We start from the raw sequence: 19,502 nt of genomic DNA on the forward strand, positions 1-19,502 counted from the left end.
CACATTACAGAATATCAAATTCACTTATATTTTAGGCCATTGGCAATTAAGTAATTTGCCCAGAATCACAGGATGTTGAGCTGAGATTGGGACTCAAACCTATTCCCATAGTTTCAAATTCGGCAGCTCCGACCCTAACATTACATGCTCTCAATTTTCCTCACTGGGAAAAGTGCGTGCCTCACAGCGAGGCCTACGCAAACATACACCCCCCCCTCCACTAAGGCCTGAAAGTGTCTGGAGTCGAGGCACCAACAACAGGCCTGCAGCTAGGCCGATTCACGTAATTTTACCCCCCTTCCCCCCACATCCCCACTCAACTATAGCCTCAAGGCAATGGCCTGGCAGGGGTCGGGTGAAGAAAAGCACAGAGCTGCTGCTGCTCCAGGTAAGCTGAGGTGATGATGGCGATGCAGGCACATCACCCGCCCAGTGATGGCTGCTAGGGACCAGAAGTGGTTGGGTAGCATGTAGGGGGGGGGGGTGGAAAAAAAAGGTAAGATCACTTGCTTGTGTACTGCCGCTGCCTCTCCTCCATCCTCTTCGCTTTCCTGACTCCAAGCAGCACACAGGCTCTCAGACTCCCCTAAGCCAATGACGACGCAGTTGTCATGCTGGTAATAGTATCAGTATTACCAGCATGACATCAGTGTCCTGGTTGGTCTAAGCGGCCTGGATGACCACTCAGACAGTGCCTCTGAGCCTGGGACTGTTCTCCATCCGGCTGTGCAACACAGCCGTGTGGAGAAATGCTAAGTGCGCCTGACGGTTTGGCCGTCCTAAGATGGTCGGCCAAACCATCATGTGCATTATGGTGGCTACCACTCCTCCTCCCTGCTGGCTGCTGCAGGATAGCACAGCCCTGCCCTGACTCAGTCAGTACTGAAAAATAAAATAACATAGTGTTATTATCATTTTATTTTTACCTTTTTGGACTGCTTACAAAGCAGTGGGGTAACACTCCTATGCTTTAACGGAGGAGCGCCGTTGACCGTGCCTGGCCCCATATTACAGTGGCAGGGAAGACAGTAAGACTCTGTGGGCCGGTTGACAAAAGCTCTTAACAAAAACTGGGCCACGGGTGACACTTAGGCACCGGTCGATTGCTCATTCTCCCGACCGTCCGCCTTCCCAATACGATGCTGCTATGAAGTGGTCTATCTGAATAGCTAGGGCACCCCTCACAAGACAAATTTGACAAGGAAGGTCTATGATGGCGGTGTCGCACCCTAACACTGTAAGATGATTGACTAGACAAGGCCCTTTAAAAGTACACATTAATCATCGTTACGCATGCCAACGACCTTGAATGAATCCTCTAAAATGAATCAGGGGCCTGAAACAGGAAATAGCTTGCAGAGCGTTTTCTTCCTGCCTGTCGTGTAAATTCATCATTACAGTGCTAGATCAATTTATTGAGCGTGTCGTCGCAGTCAGGGAGAGAGACGCTGCTGACAGCTTGGCTGTGCCTCAGCCCTCATCCCTGGGACGCCATCAGAGACATATGATGCGGTTAGCTATTTTGGTAATGCCGTTGAGTGTCTTGGGATTCCCGGTGATTCAAAGCAGTCATTATGAATAGGAAAGGGACTACAAGTTGAGAAGTGGACCGGTGTGATGGAGAAGTGCATATGCTGGAAACTAGATATCCTTCAGATAAAGGTGATCCCGGGTGTGTTAAAGGTCTCCTTCTAAGGGCATACATGACACTCACAAAGGGTAGAAACAAATGACTTTCCGCTATCTTCACAGGTGACCATTAAACACAGACAGGGTGTCATTAGCTTATGTAACTAGTTGGTACAAATATACATTTCCATTAACATATGTACTCATCAAATAAAGGAAAACGAAGGAACCATGCAATGCAAGGATGAAGGTCTGCCATCCCTTATAGACCACCATCCCTGCATTCACAACCATTCTAATGGGCCCAGCATTTCAGTCAGGAAAATGAACATCCATTGGTAAGTCACCCTGCAACTGCCTAGAGACCCGGGGCAAACGCCGCACGGAGGCGGGAAGACCTCACCACATCCCCCCCCCCCCCCCGTCAAGGAAGCCCGCGAAAATGGGGGCCCTAAGGTAGCCTACAGCCCCCCCTAATCAGGGGGCGAATTGGTGTGCGGCTGGGGTTCTTGGAGTGGGAGCTAGGAACTTCCTTCTCGGCGGGGGGGGGGAGGGTCAACTACTTGCATTACTTCCTCTTTATCGGTGGGGCAGGCATAGGGGAGTGTGCAAACCTCCTCCGCTGTTTCATAGACTTGGCTCAGGAATTGGGGGCCCCCTAGCTCAGGACAAGACAGAGGGCCCAACCACAAGACTGTCCTTCCTTGGGATAGAGCTGGACTCCATGGCCGGGACATGCAGACTGCCGCCCGAGAAGGTGGCGGAGCTAAGGCATATCATTGGCAGGTTGAGACAACAAAAGAAGGCAACGCTAGGCGAGATACAGCAGATGCTGGGAAAGTGGAATTTCGCCACTAGAGTAGTCCCCGCGGGGTGCCCCTTCGCCAGACGCCTAGCCGGGATAACTAAGGGCATCACACAGAAACACCACAGGGTTCGCCTGACACGGAGTGAAAGAGGACTTGGGCCAGTGCAAGGCTTTCCTGACCAATTTCAATAGCACTCTCATGTGGCGAGAGCCATGAGTGCAGGCTAACCAACTTGAGCTTTACACGGACTCGGACGGAGGCTACGGCTTCGGGGCCATCCTAGGAAGAGCATGGACGGCAGGGGCATGGCTCGCAAGCTGGAAAAAGACAGGAGTCACGGCCAACATCTCCCTACTGGAGTTATCCCGCAATGTGGTGACTTTCCACATATGGGCCAACAGACAAAGAATTCTATGGTCAGACAACCATGCAGTAGTGCAGGCAATCAATACAGGAACAATGGTCAACCTGCTGCGGAAACTAGTCGACTGCCAGTAAAAAGAACACATCACGCTTAGGGCACCGCACATTCCGGGGGTAGACAACTCAATTGCAGATGCCATTTTTCGTTATCAGTGGGATAGATTCCGAGAGCTTTCGCGGATGCGGGCCAGGGGATGACCCCGATGACGGAAGAGGCATGGGCATGGGTGGACCCGGGTTAAAGATGATGCTGGACAACACCCTGGCCCCTAAGACAGAGAACCGATACCGTTCGGCCGAGCGGCACAAGAAGGTTTGGATTGTGGGTCAATCATACATAACGCTGGTGCAACGGTGGACGGCGGCCAGATGCGAATTTGGTGGAATCTGGATTCCGGACACAGAAGTAAAACAATAAATAGAAATCTGAGCAACAGTTGTAAATGTAAAGTTTCATATAAATTCACAACTCTCCAATAGGTAAAATTTCTTTCATTTCTTTTAATATTCCATTTTCATATATTCTTCAGTAAAAGGAGTTCTTGTTGGATGCTTTTCAACCACAGGGTAACCACAAGATTGCCCACACGTGTTTCTATTCAATAAATTGTATACTATGTGGTGATTATTTGTCCTGCTAACCCAATATATTGGTTAGTTTTATGAACGGCTACGCTTTTCTTAGCTTACGTGAATTATGACTTTGTTAGTTGAGCGATTTACCCGTCCTTTAAGATAGGTTTCTTTTTTCTGATTTATTATTTTTTTTACTTTTTTGTATTATCACGGTATTTATGTTTGGTGATACATATGTGGCGCAATGATTTTTTTGTATATGTTAACATTTGTGTGTCACATTGTAATTTATTTTGAGGTGCGTGTTTGCCGATCGTTATTATGGTTGGATTGGGGTAGACCTATTTTCTTATTTGTTTGCGTTTCCTGATTGGTTTACTTCTTGTTTTATGAAATTCGTGCTGACTACTTGTTGGTATTGGCGGCCATATTATGTTGCGTGATGTTGGCCGGTATTGTCGCTTTTGGGTCAGACTTTTACTATATGCGTTAACACTTCACTGATTACGAGGGTTACGTTCTAGTGTTATACTTCGTCCGTTTTCAGTGTTTATGCCTTTCTTGTTCTTATATAAGGACACTCCAATATGGCACTGATGCTAGACGCCGATGGATAACACATGCTGCAGGTCGTCATTACGACTGTTAAGGTATTTTACTAAGAATAGTCCGGAGGGTTTTGCTTATATTTAAAGAAAATAGGCTTTGTTGTCGGCTTCCTAACTAGGGTACTTTGAGACTATTTAAGCTGACATCCAGTATTGAGGTTTTGATATATTACTTATCACTTGGGTTGAGCGATATGAGCAACTCTGTTATATTTTTTTCATTATAGGTTTGGACTCAGTGTACCATGACCGAGATCTTTTGAAATCGTATTGGTGTTTTATATGACCTATCAAAATGCTGACTGTGATGCGGGGACTTCTTCTTCTTCTTTAGGTAATATGATCTTACCTTTAACTTTAAACTGTGCCGTTCCTTCCAAGAATTTTTGATTTCTCCGCATTAATCTTGTGGCTTAGTCATGGTCCACTTTCACTTTTTCTGCAATATTATGATTCGATCTTATTTTGTAAACGTAGTGGCCGTCAGTACTCTTACTTGGTAGTCTGTCTTATCTGCGCAACTATGTACGTTTTACTAAATTTTTGTCATCTTTAACATTTAGTTGGCCCATTGTTTGTGATATTCTTCTTATGTGTGAATTTTCCTTTTACATTAGGAGTATATACAAGTTTTCCTTCTGTAATATTTGTTATTAAAAAATACGCAGCGTTTATGACATTGCTTTTAGGTGATATGACACATGGCACTTTACTGTTTACATTATTTGTCATGTTTATAATTATTTTCTGTGTTAGGCCTCTTGACATTTGACTAATGTCTTTAATCGTTTTTTTTTTTTAAATAACTTTATTGTTTTTTCCACAACATATATAACAATCTGTGACATTGCATACAGTGAGGATCATTCCACAAGTACCTGCAGTTTCATTCCACATCAAAAACAGTATTACAATAATTCTCGAATACATTATCTCGGTTCTCCGAGTCAGTGCTCTATCCAGGACTTTAGCATTGCCCACCCGTCTGCCAGACAATCCCCCAACCCGCCTATTCACTAAGTTCTGAATCTGAGTTCTCCCTTTAATCGTATTTTTATCTCTCTCCTTTATACTCGCTATTTGCGGGTTTATTTAATATTGTTTTGTAGCCTCTTCTTTGTTTATAGACATATTTAGGTCTTTGCAGGCTCTGGCTTTTTATTTTTTATTTTTGACGTGTAGATTCGATTGGTTGCTTATCTTCACTTAGTTCATCATTTCTTCAGTTTATGAATTAAAAAATTAATCTTTGTTTGATGATTGATGATATCATGATAGTGTTCTATATAATTTATATTGTCTGCTTTAATAGCTTAAGTACTTGTTCTTTTTCTGCAGGAATGCTACTTGTTTGAATTTATAGTTTATGGGATGAACTATTTAAGGAATTTTTTTCTCACATGTTTTGGTAAGTGTATAGGGTATTTCTTACTCACATTGTGGTGTCGTGAATAGTGGGTTCTGTTTTTTGGTTTTATATATTTTTTTATTTTTTCTTTTCTTTTCTTTTTCTCTTTAGGTGCACTTTGACTTACTGAGAGCACGTTGATATTTTCTTGAGCATGTCTGTATTTACTTATCTTAAATTCCTTCTTTCTGCTTTCCTTTTAAATAACAAATTAATTTGTGGTTAAATAGTGAGTTCTGTTTCTCTTTTACTGATGATGCTTTGTAGATAGTACAATGGTTCTGTATATACTACATGTACATAGGGTGAGTTATGTGATATTAAGGCTACTCTAGGTTTGTTTTAGCCCTGATGAAGTCGATTGGCATACTTGCCTGACGAAACACGTGTTGGCAATCTTGTGGTTACCCTGTGGTTGAAAAGCATCCAACAAGAACTCCTTTTACTGAAGAACATATGAAAATGGAATATTAAAAGAAATGAAAGAAATCTTACCTATTGGAGAGTTGTGAATTTATATGAAACTTTACATTTACAACTGTTGCTCAGATTTCTATTTATTGTTTTGTATCTAGGGTGGACTTTGTCGATCTGTTTTACAACTATTGGCAGTGGTTGTATGTTAATCTTGAGCACTTTTGTTCTTGTTAATTTGTATTGAAAGACGGACTTCACTGTCTTGCGCATGGTTTCCCCTACTGCCAAATTTTTCTAGTTCGGACACAGAGGTAATCTGGCTGTGGCGACCAGGGATGAAATGGGACCAGCTGCTACCCGAAGTGCGGGTAGCTCTGGAGCATGGTGGCAGACCGGATGCGGTGGTGGCCCACCTGGGAGGGAATGACCTGGCAACAATAGGAAGGAGGGGCCTCTTGGAGAAAATGCAGGCAGGCCTCACAGCTATAGCAAGACTAGTACGCCTGGCTGAGGTGATCTCTTCAGAGGTAATAGCACACAAAGCATGGAGAGGGGCTGTGGATCGGGGGGTGGTAGAGAAATCCAGACGTAAGCTGAATATCACCATGGCGAAAATATGTAGCTAGAGAATTGCATTTTCTTATTACAGGCTTGTATAAAGTCAGAGTGCACTTATAACAAGAAAACTATGCCAATATACATTTGTATTAATATATTACAAGCGAGAAGTGACATCACAGTACTCTTTATTTCTGCCAACGGAGAGCAAATGACCACCTTCCCTTGGAGAAATGGTGGTGTACTGCCACTTCAACAAATACCATGTACCATAAGCAAGGAGAAAAAAACAACATCATCCCATGTTCAGCATGCAGAGTCTGTCTTTGGTTATGGGTACAACAGCTCTCCTCACCATCTCTGAGGAAAGGTGTGCAACATCAGTGGTCTCCAGGGAGCATCGCCCCACTGCTTTCAAGCAGTGCAGAAGCAAAAACATAAAATGATAATAACACGCCTCTTATTTCAGAACAGCTTTCTTCCAATTTAGCGCCTCAAACATATCCTGCCATTTGACCCCCTGAGAAAATCAACGCATCTGTAGCGGGAGACAGAATGGGGCGCTGGAGGGGTGTGTGAGCATTACTGACATATTGTGATAAAGTCTAAACGGAGGCGTTTCCATGAAGCACATTTTTCAGATCTCCCCACCTTACACCTCACGTTAGCACTCAAACAAAAAATTAAGTACACACTTCTGAAATTTATATGCCAAGTGGTACAATCCTTCAGGCAGAGACTAAACACAAAAGCACAACTGCCACATTTCACTGACTGGAGAATAAAAGTGGCTTCTGTTTTACCCAGTGTTTTCATTCCATGATTTGTAATCAGGATGCATTACCTTCGTTTCAAGGGAATTACTCCACTCCTTCATTAGGTTAACATGTTGCACTGCTGAGCTTGCTTCGTGTGTTTTAATTTGCTGATTTGTCCCCTGGGAAATGGAAACAAATGAGAATGTTTAACCCAGTGAAATACACTTGAAAAATAAAGAGTGTCCCACTGGAGAAGTAGCCAGCACTGCACATTCGGAGAAAGCAGCATGCATAATGAAAATACTAGGTTTAAACGTACAACACATCATCTACGTTTAGCACGGGCAGATCCAGGCATGTTACAGAGCTCACTAGCATGCACAATAGGCTCCTGCAGAACCTGCAATAACCCTTCAGAGCTCCCACGTCCACTCTACGTAAGGGATTTGAATATCTGTGGGATGGAGGAATCGCTCACACCCATCAGCACACATTGTGGGTGTGATATAGGGTACACACACACACTCATTCACAGCATACACATACATTCATGCACAGATACATGCATGCACACAACATTCAAGAAAGACTCAGCGGGCTGAGGCAGTGGCATCGGGTGGCAGGAGGGTTCAGGGAAGAAAGGGGTGGACGGAAGATCCCACCACCTCCTCTCATTGGCTGACCTTGTTGTAGGTCAGCCAATGGGAGGAGGACCATCCCTAACTCGTCACAGAGTGGGAAGCGGTCAATGAGAGTTGCTGACCCCACCCCACTCTGTGACAACGCATCACTGATAGACAGTCATCCAAGAGCACTTTAGGGTTTAAACATGTAGCGCTCAAGTATAATTCTATCAGTGATGCTCCCTCTCTTCATGAGGGGAAGGACTTCAGAGGACTTTGCTGGGATGATGAGGTCATGCCCTCAGGGCTGTGAAATCTTAGGCATGGCAAGCTTTACTCAGGCAGCAAGGCACCTGCCCATTAGAACATTTGAAGCGCTTGGCTGCCTGATCCTAACATAATGCGTGTCTTTCAGACATACTTTTGCTCAGTCTTACAGACACTTTGCATGTGTGCCTGGTGAGGTGTGCTGGGAGAAAGTCATTTTCCATTAATGCTAAGGACTGATTATGGATATCGGGGTACACATGGGTTGTAATAGCACATCTGGTGTTCCTTTTATTGGTGTATCAGCACCACTTGTTTTTAGCTAAAACAGCAGTGGATAACAGCTGGTGCAGTGGTGGAGGTCAGGGGTGGGGGGAGCCCCTTGTAATGGCTGATTCCAATTATCTAAATTACACTAACTCAAGCAGTATGTGGCGTCATGCTGTACAGTCCTTTGGGTAATCTCGCCCCTCTGCACATTATCTGATGATATCTGACCCTTTCTAAAGCGTGAGAGCGAGTGCATAGTCCGACTGTTCTGTAGCATCTATGCAAGTGGGATAAGTGAGCAGCTAAGTAAATGGATGTCTGCACTGGAGGCATCCAATCACAAAACTGCTCACTGCGTCAGAACTACAAAATGACTCATTAGTTATTCCAGTCCCACGTTCTCGTGCTGTCTTTGTGTCTTCCTCCCAGCTTTTGGAAGAAGTGAGGGCAAACAGTGGACGATAAGCACATAGCACTGCCTACAAATGCAGATGATCAACTTGGTCGAAAGGCATACTGCAGAATCCAACAATTGGTACCAGGTGGAGAGCCACAGTAGCTTGGGAACTTTGCAAGAAATAATCTTAAGCTGGACACTACAAAACAGCTATCCATGCCAACTTCTAAAAACAAATCACGGTGTGCGAAGAGGGGGCAGGGCCCTTGGTAGACGGAGGGCTTACTGCAGAGTGCAGCCTGAGTTACTTTTACCCACCCAATCCCCTCCACTAAAAACAAATAAAACAAAAGCTTCTATGCCTGTCCCAGTATCTTCGGGAGTATTACACCCCATAATGGGCATCAGCTGGGTTGGGACTCGAAACACGAGATGGAAACCCTTTCTGTGAAGGGGTTTTCAGCTCACCTTTTGTGCCAAAGTTTCACGGGGAGACTGTGGGAAGGGGCAGGTATTGTGAGTCACATGGTGGCACTGTGCGAGTTGGCAGGTCTGATATTTTCATGTAGATTTCTCAACATCCGGGTCCGGGGATTGTCACCGATAGGTAGTGTGCGGGTGAGAGCGCTTTGGAAATCCCATTAGCGGCTCAAGCCCCCACCTGGACCCATGACGTGATGTCAGTTGACATTTCACTGTCCATAGGCTTTTTGGAATTCCAGAAGGCCCCCGTGGTAAAACCGTCAGTTTACCATTTACATTCCTTCACAGGTTAGGGTGCGCCTTAGCGTGCGCATACCGCCGTGGAGGTCTGGTCCTGACGAATGCTTTGCAAATTGCACTTCTTAAGCTGAAACATGTTGACCACCAACCACACCTAGTCTAATTTGGATGCGCCTGGTCAATTTAGCCAGACAGCTAGCATCTGTCTCACTAGTTTTTAATGATACCTGGTTTTCCACCATTAAAATTATTCTGGGAATAAACAACGGCATCTTTTAACTTGCACTATTTCACCACTGCACTGACACTACACCACAAATAACTGCTCCGCTGTAATTCAGGCGTCGTAGCACACCAGGGAGGCATTCGGCCACTCTGTTGGGAACCCAATGATGAAGCATGTCACCAACTAGGTTGGTGAGTGAGGGTTCTTTTAAATAAGAGGTATTCCTTGTGCTGACTCTCCCTCTCTCCTCACTCTTTTGTTGTTACTGAACTTATACATAAGGGGGAATAAGAGTGATTATCCCTCCCTCTCCTGTTGATATTATAGATTTCTCAGACCCCTCACCCCCAAAAAATAATATATACTTAAGTGCAAATTTTGCAGTTTTACATCTTTCCATGATTAAAACAGCACAATGTGAAAATCCATATTTTCTAAATCTCACGATAGTTACATATTTTTAATAGATCAGGTGAAGGCAGGAGCAGGATAAAAAAGCTAGATGCAACTAATGCCCGAACAAAACAAGAACAATTTATTGCTAAAAAGAGAGTGGTTGAAATCAATAGCTTGAGCAAAATACGAACAAAGCCTATCTTCAACGTTGTTTTTAAAAACTGACACAAAACGTTTTCCTTGGGTTTATGTTTAATAAGGTGTGTAGAACTTCTGGACACCTCCAACTTCCAGCCCAGAACCAGGTTATAGAGTTAACCCAGTGGCCAGTGCTTACTAGAGGTTTGGAGATTGCCTGCTTCCATGGCTTTATGGCCTATCAATACACCGCTTAAACAATACTTTGAGGGGGATACTACTGTCATATGCGGTAGGGCTGGACTGGGAACCAAAACTAGCCCCACTACCTTCCACTCCTTGCTTTATTTCTCTCCTTCCATTCATCCGTTCTTTCTCTACTTCTCTTCTCTATCGCTCTGCTCCTGCTCTGACCACTTTCTCTCCACCTTCCTTCCTCCATCTTTTACTCAGTCTCTTGAAGGCCTCCTTCCTTATTAACTACAATTAAATTCTAGGAGCTGGGGAAGTGATAGAAGTGTCAGCAGCGGCACAGGGCATTCAAAGCCGGACTAAAAAGGCATCTCAAGCAGTCGTTCAAGCCCACCTAGAGAAAGGGCACAAGGATTCACAAAAAGTGGTGGTGAAAGAACCCTTGACTACAGAAAAGGTGCTGCTGTCGCTATTTCTAGCTAAATTAACTTTTACCCTGGTGAGTGAGCTACTAAAGGGAAGTGGGAAAATATACAGGGCATATTTATGCAAACCTAGACCAATACTTTAGCTTCATTAGCCTGCGGGGGGCAATCACATTCTTACCTATTCAAAGCAACAGAGCTCTTATGTTTTTCCTTGTTAGGTGTCAGCAGCTTATCCAGGCTTTTCATCTCAGTATTCTCACATTTACAGTGTGGCTATTCCCACTGTAAATTGAAAATTACATTTCCCAGAATGCAGAGCAATAAACCGAGCGGGATGAGATATTCACATCGCACATGGTGCAACTTGAGTAACTTGCAAATCATTGTTGAACTTTTCATGAAATTACTACTTCTTGTGGTGTTACGTGTAGGTCCTTGGAGTTTTGAGTATGGGAATAACACTAGTTTGAATAATGCTGCGGATGTGGTTAGTATAGTGCCCCATTTTTCCGCCTACTTTGCATCGTTCTTTCTAGAAAACAGTTATTGTGGCCACCATTACGTTTACTTGGTTTATACGAGATATGGGAAAACGACATTCTGTATGTACATATGGATGAATCTTGATTATTTGCTATTTCATACCGGCTTGACACAGGATTAAATTTAACATCCTTGTCAATACTGTCAAGCTATGATTGCTTGCGAGGTTATTACCTCATTTGTGGTGTTCCTAGGGGGGTCCATGAGTCATGTGTAAAAGACCTTCACTGCAATTATGACTTGCTATCATTGATACTACCTACCGTGTTTACACAGGATCACACTGTACGTCCTTTATAAATATCGCCAATCGCAAGTCATCTCACCATTAGGACCACCTGAGGGTCCTTGTTTTGGATATAAATTTACATATGAGATGACGACACGTAAGGTGAGCGTATTGGTCCTTCTGAGCTTGCTATATATATTTTTATTTATGCATTTTAATCTCACGGTGATCTCATTGGATTATGTCTTATTATACTGATTGGTTATCCGTGGTGTGATGAGAATAATATGTTGGGTGGGACTTTACTGGCCAGCACAACTATTCTCTGGGTAATCATTGATTAATTATCTTCACTATATCAAAACATTTGAGGTGTTTTTCCTATTGCTTTAGATTCTAAATCTCCATTTAACATTTAGGATTATTTTCCACCTAGGAACTCTTTATTATTATTATTTTTATTTTTTATTGATTATGTGTTTCATTTTCAAATAGGAATGTAATATTTTTCCTATGGTTTACTCATTCTACTTGAGACGAAACGAGTCGTAAAGGAGCATATATACCGTCTTTTGGAGTATTTTACATATATTCCACTCGCCTTGAAGAGGTGAGATGTTTTTTGGCCATTGTTGATTTGCTTCTAGACTAATCATTGTTTTTAATGATATGGTATATTGTACTGCTAATCGTTCGTGGTTGAGGGTTTTTTTTTTTTTTTTGTTTTTCTTCTCTCTCTTTTTTCTTTTCTTTTTTTCTTTCCTTTTCTCTTCTTCTCTCCCACCATGCTGTTTCTTTTTTATAGCTTAAGATTGCTATATATCTACCTTGTATCACTCTTACACAATCCGTTTGTTAATATGGAGTATTGTTCAGTTGTTTTAAATGTATTTTAAAGTATGTGTCTTTGTAATGAATATCCTTGTTAATTTTTACGTATATATTTACATGTTTAGGAGATTTTATATGTACGTGGTTTTTATGTGCCATTTTCCTCTAAAGACTGAGTAGTTATGTATTATATGTTTGTTTTTATGATTGTTGCATATATATATGTTTTTTAAATGTTGTTCCTTGTTTGTGATTATTACAGCCCTGATGAAGTTCCTGAACGGAACGAAACGCGTTGGCTGTGCATTGTTTGTGTGTAAATCATCAGAATAGAAAGAATTAGAAGAATAAAAAGAAAGAAATACTATACTATTTGGACTATTTGATTGAATGTGTCAGAACTCAATGAGTGCACCTTCCACCTTTGGATTTAAACTTGCAAATCATTGTTGAACTTTTCATGAAATTACTACAGGCGCTCTCCTGAGCCCTAGTAACCCGGAATCCCTAGACTACAATCCGATTGTACCCCAACCCCGCCCTACCTTCTCCAAGCTGTCCATTCCACACAGAGACTGCTGGGCAGAGAAGTATGTTTTATAAATCCGCTCTGCAAGGTAAAGTTACTTCATCTCAGTTTTGAGTAGGTTATTTGACCCTGCTTTTTCTTAACATTCCACCAGTTCTCGTCTTGTATTTTTGCTCTTCCAATCATAAATGCAAGACTACATGTGCAGGATCCAAAGAAAAGAAACAGGACTAAGTGAACTACTGATATCTGCAAGCGCACATCTGAGATCCTTTCACTCAATCTGGGAAGCAGGTTTCAAAACAGTCAGTATCCTGTAGTCATCAATTTTTCAAAGATCCTGCAAGTTAACAGGATATCTCCATTCTGATTACCAGTGATAAGCACCTTGGACAACAAAGTGCATCCTTTGTATGGAATAGCCAGTTGCACAAAAAAGATACAGGTTCTGTCATTGTATCAGTGTTAATTGGGCGAATATGTTCTTTACTGCAGCATTGGTAAATGTAAGGCATATGCAATTTATAGTGGCACTGTGGAAATTTGTCAAATATGTACATTACTCGAGCGTTATGCAGGTGGACCACAATGCTGTTGATGTGGTGATCTTGTATTTGAGAATCGGGGACACTATATGTTAAAGTTTCCAGATGTGAGCTATCCTAAACACTAGTGGCATTGGAGGAAATTGTGTGCTAATATTTGGATCTATTATAGTGTGCTGATGGCATGGGGCAAAACATTGGAATATATTGTGCTTAAAAATTATTTTTATATTTGGGTCCATTGTGTGCTTTTATTGCACCCAGTGTGTCACTGAGAGGTACGGATGTATTAAGTCCAAACCACACTGCTGTCCCCAGTGTGCCCAAACAACACTGCTGTCCCCAGTGTGCCCAAACCACACTGCTGTCCCCAGTGTGCCCAACATTCATAATTGGTTACATCCCTTAACAATTACTTTGGGGAAAGTTACCAAACCCAATACAAAATTGTCTTAATTTTTTAGTTTTAACCAATAACACTGGTCACACTGACTTTAAATGTACTATTTGAAATACTTCTTTTTTTAACATGTTCTTGACAGAACCCACCCACTCTCAAGTCCCCCTTTCAAATTATTTGCAAATCCTTACAGGTTCATCAGTCTCACTGATCCTTTGTGTTCTAAAATCACTATCGCGCACAAGTGTTTTAAAGAAGATATTCTGTATCATAAATTAGTCTAAACTTTTTCTGAAAATTCTCCACTGTAAACACCCATTAATCCCTCTATATAGAAAGGTCTGTGAATCATTTAATGTTATTTTAAGCTTTAGATCCGATATGTTTTAAACTGCATCATTTGAGAGTTTTTGCAGCAAAAGTTTCTCCGAAGAGGCACCTACACCCCCAAACCCCCTGAAGTGGTCTTTATAAGTAATCAAATAGTAAGACGTATTACAGATTGCAAAAGATTAAAGAAAATCACTTGGGGGAAAGTCTGCCCCGGTGGCAGAGATCTCCATGCAATTAAGTGTTGGATTTATTAGTAAATGTGGAAGGGCCAGAGGAGTGCTGGGTAAATGGGTATAGTTATTACATAATGGCAGAGAATAAGCGAAATTTAAAGAGAGGTTGGGGGATGCAAATACTAAAACACACATCAAATAGAAATAAGGCAGTTGCTATTCACAAAATGAATTAATTCTACTATAGCTCTAATAGTGACAAGACGCGAAAATTTACCCTAGCCCAACACCCACATGGCCAACCACTGTTTCTACAACTCTCCTTGATAGAAAATAATGGAGGCAGGCTATAATACTAACAGTTGACAGGAAATACTTGTAAAATGAATTAAATTAGCTCTAAATTATATACATGTATAAATATTATTTTTAGCTAAAAACTTAAGTGTAGACAATGATAGTTTTTATTTTATTTTTTAATATACCACAGTTAAATGTATATTAATTAAAATTTAATTTTTACCTTAGTTTAAAAAGTCTAACAATTATTCAAATTAATTAAAAATATAACTTTGAACCACGTTTGCAAAAAGATCAAACAAAAATGATGTTAGTGAGAGTGGGTGATTTTAACTTTAAAGTACTTTAAAAAAATATAATATTGAAAACAAATATTTAAATAAATGTATGATTGAATAAAAAATGAATTTAAGGAGGTGAAGTGTTTTACCATTTTCTATTTTGTTTTAAATTTTAAATTTTTTTTTTTTTTTTTTTTTAACTTCATTACATTTTCCTTTATATTTCAATAGGTTGATCTGCATCTGGTTCAAGAGATCTCCACAAACAGGTCTAAATTTATTAATTGAAAGTTTACCCCTGTAAAGTCAGTAGTAGCAGTCTCATTTGAGGGAGTGGGTACTCTTACGTCTACACCTAGATGTAAATCTCCACTGGGAAAAAAATGAACAGCAACATAATTCCAGAAGTAACTGGCATGTTTTTTAAGTCAAACTTCATGATCTTTGCATGGTGTCTGTGTTTGAATCCCTGTTCCACAGGATGTGGAACCAGGCTGAATAAGTGTAGGGAAGGATGAGCGCAAAAGCAGTGGCTTGTGCCACCAAAACTGTGTTTGGCAGTAGTTATAAAAGTGCACAAAACATTCAATAGCAGACAGCAAAGGCATACACATCCTTGTCTCAAACATGATTGTACCAGCTGTAAGCAGTAGAGGCATATTGCTCTGCCAGTGTCCACACTTCTTTAATCATATTAGGGATAGTGTACCATGCCTTATTAGTAAGCATGGCACATAAGTGAAGCCCCATATAAACAAAGACAGAGTTATTGCTTGTTATTTTGTGTTAGAACCTTGGGAAGCTCTTTGTTTAAGGTGTGTCACTTCTCATTTTTCAGTTTTCTATGTCACTGCAATGGCAGGCTTCCCTAATGCATTACATGCTGCCAGTGGTCTGGCCGGGCCACAATATTGTTCACAGTCTTACTATGGGCTGCTGTTGGGACATAAAGTCCTCTACATCATAACCTGTCAGGACGGAATGGACAGTCATTTCTCATGATGAGAATGGTAAAGTACGCTGGAGTATCAATTTGTATCTGGAGAACGGGAGAATGGTCACATGATGATCAGAGTATTGTATTGTGACTGTTGATGTCACCTGTGAGAATTTGGACTATAAAAAGTGACTTTCCCTGTCAGGAGGGAGGTCTGGCTACCCCCTTTTCACATTACTTGTCCCCAGCCTGCCTGTGGGACTTTCTCTATCATGCCCCTTGCCTTTTTGTTCTTGCTGATGAACTTGCCTGTGGGACGATTTTGAGTAGTGTGGTGAGAGACAGACTTGAACTTAACTGATTTATGCTCCATTCCTCTTGCCCAGGGACTTTTCCCTAGTGGACTTTAACTTGATCCCTTTGCCCATGGTAAGAGAACCCTTGTGAACTATCCTCCTGCCTTTGTTGGTGGTAGGAATCTCTAATGATTGGAACCATCCTTTTATTAACACCTGTATTTAGCAATAGATTTACTTTGGCTAGATGTGTGATTTTATATTTCCAGCTGTAAGACTCAGGACTGAGCTTCTTAAAATGTTACTTATATGCAGCAGTCACTTGAATCAGCTGCTGCCGCTCCAGTGCCCACATAAAGGGCACGCTCAGGAACTCCGGTCGCTCCAATTCTGCGAGATGCAGGTAAGACTGATGTTGGGCCAGTCGACCCCAGGGAAATGTGCTAATTAGCGCTGCAGCACTGGAACACTGTGGGCTCTTGTGGCTCAGTCTACTAGTGTGACTCACCCTGGATGTTGCCTATATTGAATAGGGAATAACCACTACCTCTAGAAGCGAGAAGGGAGTGGGACCGGGGAAGTGCATAAAGAATTGCTAGAGGCCCTAACCTCAGAGGCACTGTGCAGTTGTTTGTGAATGTCGTGTTTTTCCTTTGTGTGAATAGCGGTAGAAATAAAATACTTCTCTTTTTTTCATGAAAGTGAATATTTGGCTGTACAATGATTTATTACTGCGGCTGAACGCATTTTAATTTGCGAGCCTGTGTTCAGTCCCCTGCATTCACACTTTTCCCCCTAAGGAAGCCTTGGACTGCCTGAACTAAACTAACCCTGAGAGTCAAGTACTGAAGGGATACTTGGCCCAGTTGCTCAGAATCCATAGTAGGCTGGGCCCTGGGACATCAAAAGTAAAAGGCCTCAGCCCCACGATTGGGCCCATTAACCCCTGCTTGCCCTATGGCCTTTTGAAAGGGGTTCTGGCAGCTGCCAAAGTGAAATAATTATGCACTGTTAACATGCTGATGCGCTGCCTCGTTCAGAGTTAATGTTTGCACACACCAACCTATTCAAACTTTTGCATTTACCACTTACATAAAGATGTGCATGACAGGCTACATTGAGACCTTAGGGCGCACAGCTGTCAGACCTACATCAATTCTGGTTTGAAACAACATATTCCCTCTTCTCACTTGCAGAGATCTGTGCAGCTATGCACCTGAGCACGGGCAAGCTCACACATAGGGCAGCTTCGCCCCCGCCACCTTCGCTCACTGTAAATGCTAGTCTAACGATTCTATAGATATCTTCAGGTTTCACAGTGGTTTCAACGAATTGACACTTCCAGGCATCAAACCGACCAAAACCTTGCCCAAGTTGTGAAGCCTCAAGCTGTTTCCTGCTGCAGAGTTTCACATTTAGTGCACATTGTTCAGGGTTACAAGGCACAGCTCTGTCTCAGATTGGGTTCTCGAGCTGAAGTATCTGAAAGAGTTACAGGTTTGCACGACAGAAGTTGTAATTTGAACATACTGACCTGGAAACTACAACCGTAACGTTTAAAACTGCAGGTACTTGGAGCATTCACACATTCCGCCAAATGGGTTTTCAGCTGCAACAGAGAAACAGAGGTAAAATGTTAAAAAAGCATCGTTTGGAAGCTTACCAATATAAAATGCGACAAATCGTTGCGGTCATACTTGGTATGATATTTATCAAGGTACAGGTGTTCATATGAGCGCTTGACGGACACAGATTTCCATGCCTACCTTATGGTAATAGGTTAGACTAGGGTAGGACCTACAGGAATATAAATTAAAAGGGGTGGAAAGTTACAATAAAAAAAAGATTTCAGAACATGGCAGCCTGAGTACAGTGCATCTATCTCCAGATAAATGCCCTCTCCGGCGAAACTAGTCTCAAAGAATGTCCACTACGCCCACTGGCAAACGAAGCGGGATTTACTGTACTTACTACAAGTACAAATTTAAGATACTGTTATACTAATTCACGCGTTCTGGGCGAACAAACAGCTTTCCTTTATAAATCCTGGCTCAGATCTGAAATTTTAAATGTAATTGTCAATTTGCTCATTTGAGATTCCAGAGCGCTTTATTTTGTTCGAAAGCTTCAAGCTTCGGTTATTAGAAGCTCGATATCTGCAATATGTAAATTTAAATACCCGCCTTTCTGCCGTTTTTTGCTATTTTATAAGTTAGAATAAGTTTCAGAAACAGTTACTCACAGAAGGCAGCTCCTGGCTGTTGCAGTTTTTGATTGCCACGCAAGCAACGACCTTAGTGCATTTTCCAGATTAAACCCTTGTTATTGTACACCCCCTAAATGCACCCTTCGAGGATGAAAATCGCTAAATGTCACTTCATAACCAAACGTCAATTTCGCAAATTAGCATCGCACCTGGTGATATTTCATTTTGCTCGCGTGAACCTCGAAATAACATGACGCAACCCTGCAGCAAGCAACTCTCAAATGCACTATATGTATTTGTAATAGAAACATATGTCACTTGCATCCACCATCATGAACATACTTTTCTAAATGCTTGTAACCACTGCAAGAACGCTCCCCCAGCTGTTTAGCCTACAAAAATGTTTTGAGTTGGTAGGTTTCCATGGGTGCCAGCCGAGCCTGGAGCTAAACACCACTTTTACCCACATTCCAAGTATGCTTGTAATGTAAAGAAGTATTTTGAGGCATTTTCTGTGACAGAAGATAGGCCGACCCACACAATTGGGATAGTATGTGGAAAAGCAGGGCGGTACGCTATTTCTCAATCCTTCACTTCCCCACATCTCTAGTTTTCAGAAACGCCTATAGTCGTTATGTTTCTCAAGGTGCCAGTCAACTTCACGTTTTAATACAGAAGGAAACCATGGTTACATTATTTTAACTTAACTATACCTCATATTATCTGTTTATATGTTCACATTTTTGGACCTTTCAAGTCGAATGCGGTAGCCCCACCCAAATGTGCGGTACTATGTTTTTGGGGAGAACTAGGGGAATGTAGAATTGTAGGACATTTGTTATATCTATGACGTTTCTGTTTTTTTGGCATCCAATTTTAAGTCAGAGTACACAAAAACATATTTTGAGAAACACCCTCAATCAATCAATCAATCAGGGGTTTATAAAGCGTGCTACTCACCCGAGAGGGTCTCATGGCACTGGGGGCAGGGGGGTGGAGCTCCAGATCAATCAAAGAGCCAGGTCTTGAGGCACTTCCTGAAGGTGTGCAGAG

At 42.0% G+C, this 19,502-nt stretch overlaps 1 protein-coding gene across 3 annotated transcripts in view; it reads right to left on the bottom strand.

The window, feature by feature from the left end:
- Window positions 1-19,502, bottom strand: part of TRAF3 (TNF receptor associated factor 3) — a 722,485-nt gene that overhangs the window by 78,019 nt on the left and 624,964 nt on the right. For all 3 annotated transcript variants that reach the window (XM_085626329.1, XM_085626331.1, XM_085626330.1), the window contains 2 exons: window positions 17,778-17,852; window positions 7,273-7,365 (listed from right to left, as the gene is read on the bottom strand). In XM_085626329.1, coding sequence (XP_085482455.1) covers window positions 7,273-7,365; window positions 17,778-17,852 — 168 coding nt within the window. The remainder of the gene's footprint in view (window positions 1-7,272; window positions 7,366-17,777; window positions 17,853-19,502) is intronic.

Source organism: Triturus cristatus, chromosome 9, assembly GCF_964204655.1.
Source record: "Triturus cristatus chromosome 9, aTriCri1.1, whole genome shotgun sequence".
NCBI classification, from domain to species: domain Eukaryota; kingdom Metazoa; phylum Chordata; class Amphibia; order Caudata; family Salamandridae; genus Triturus; species Triturus cristatus.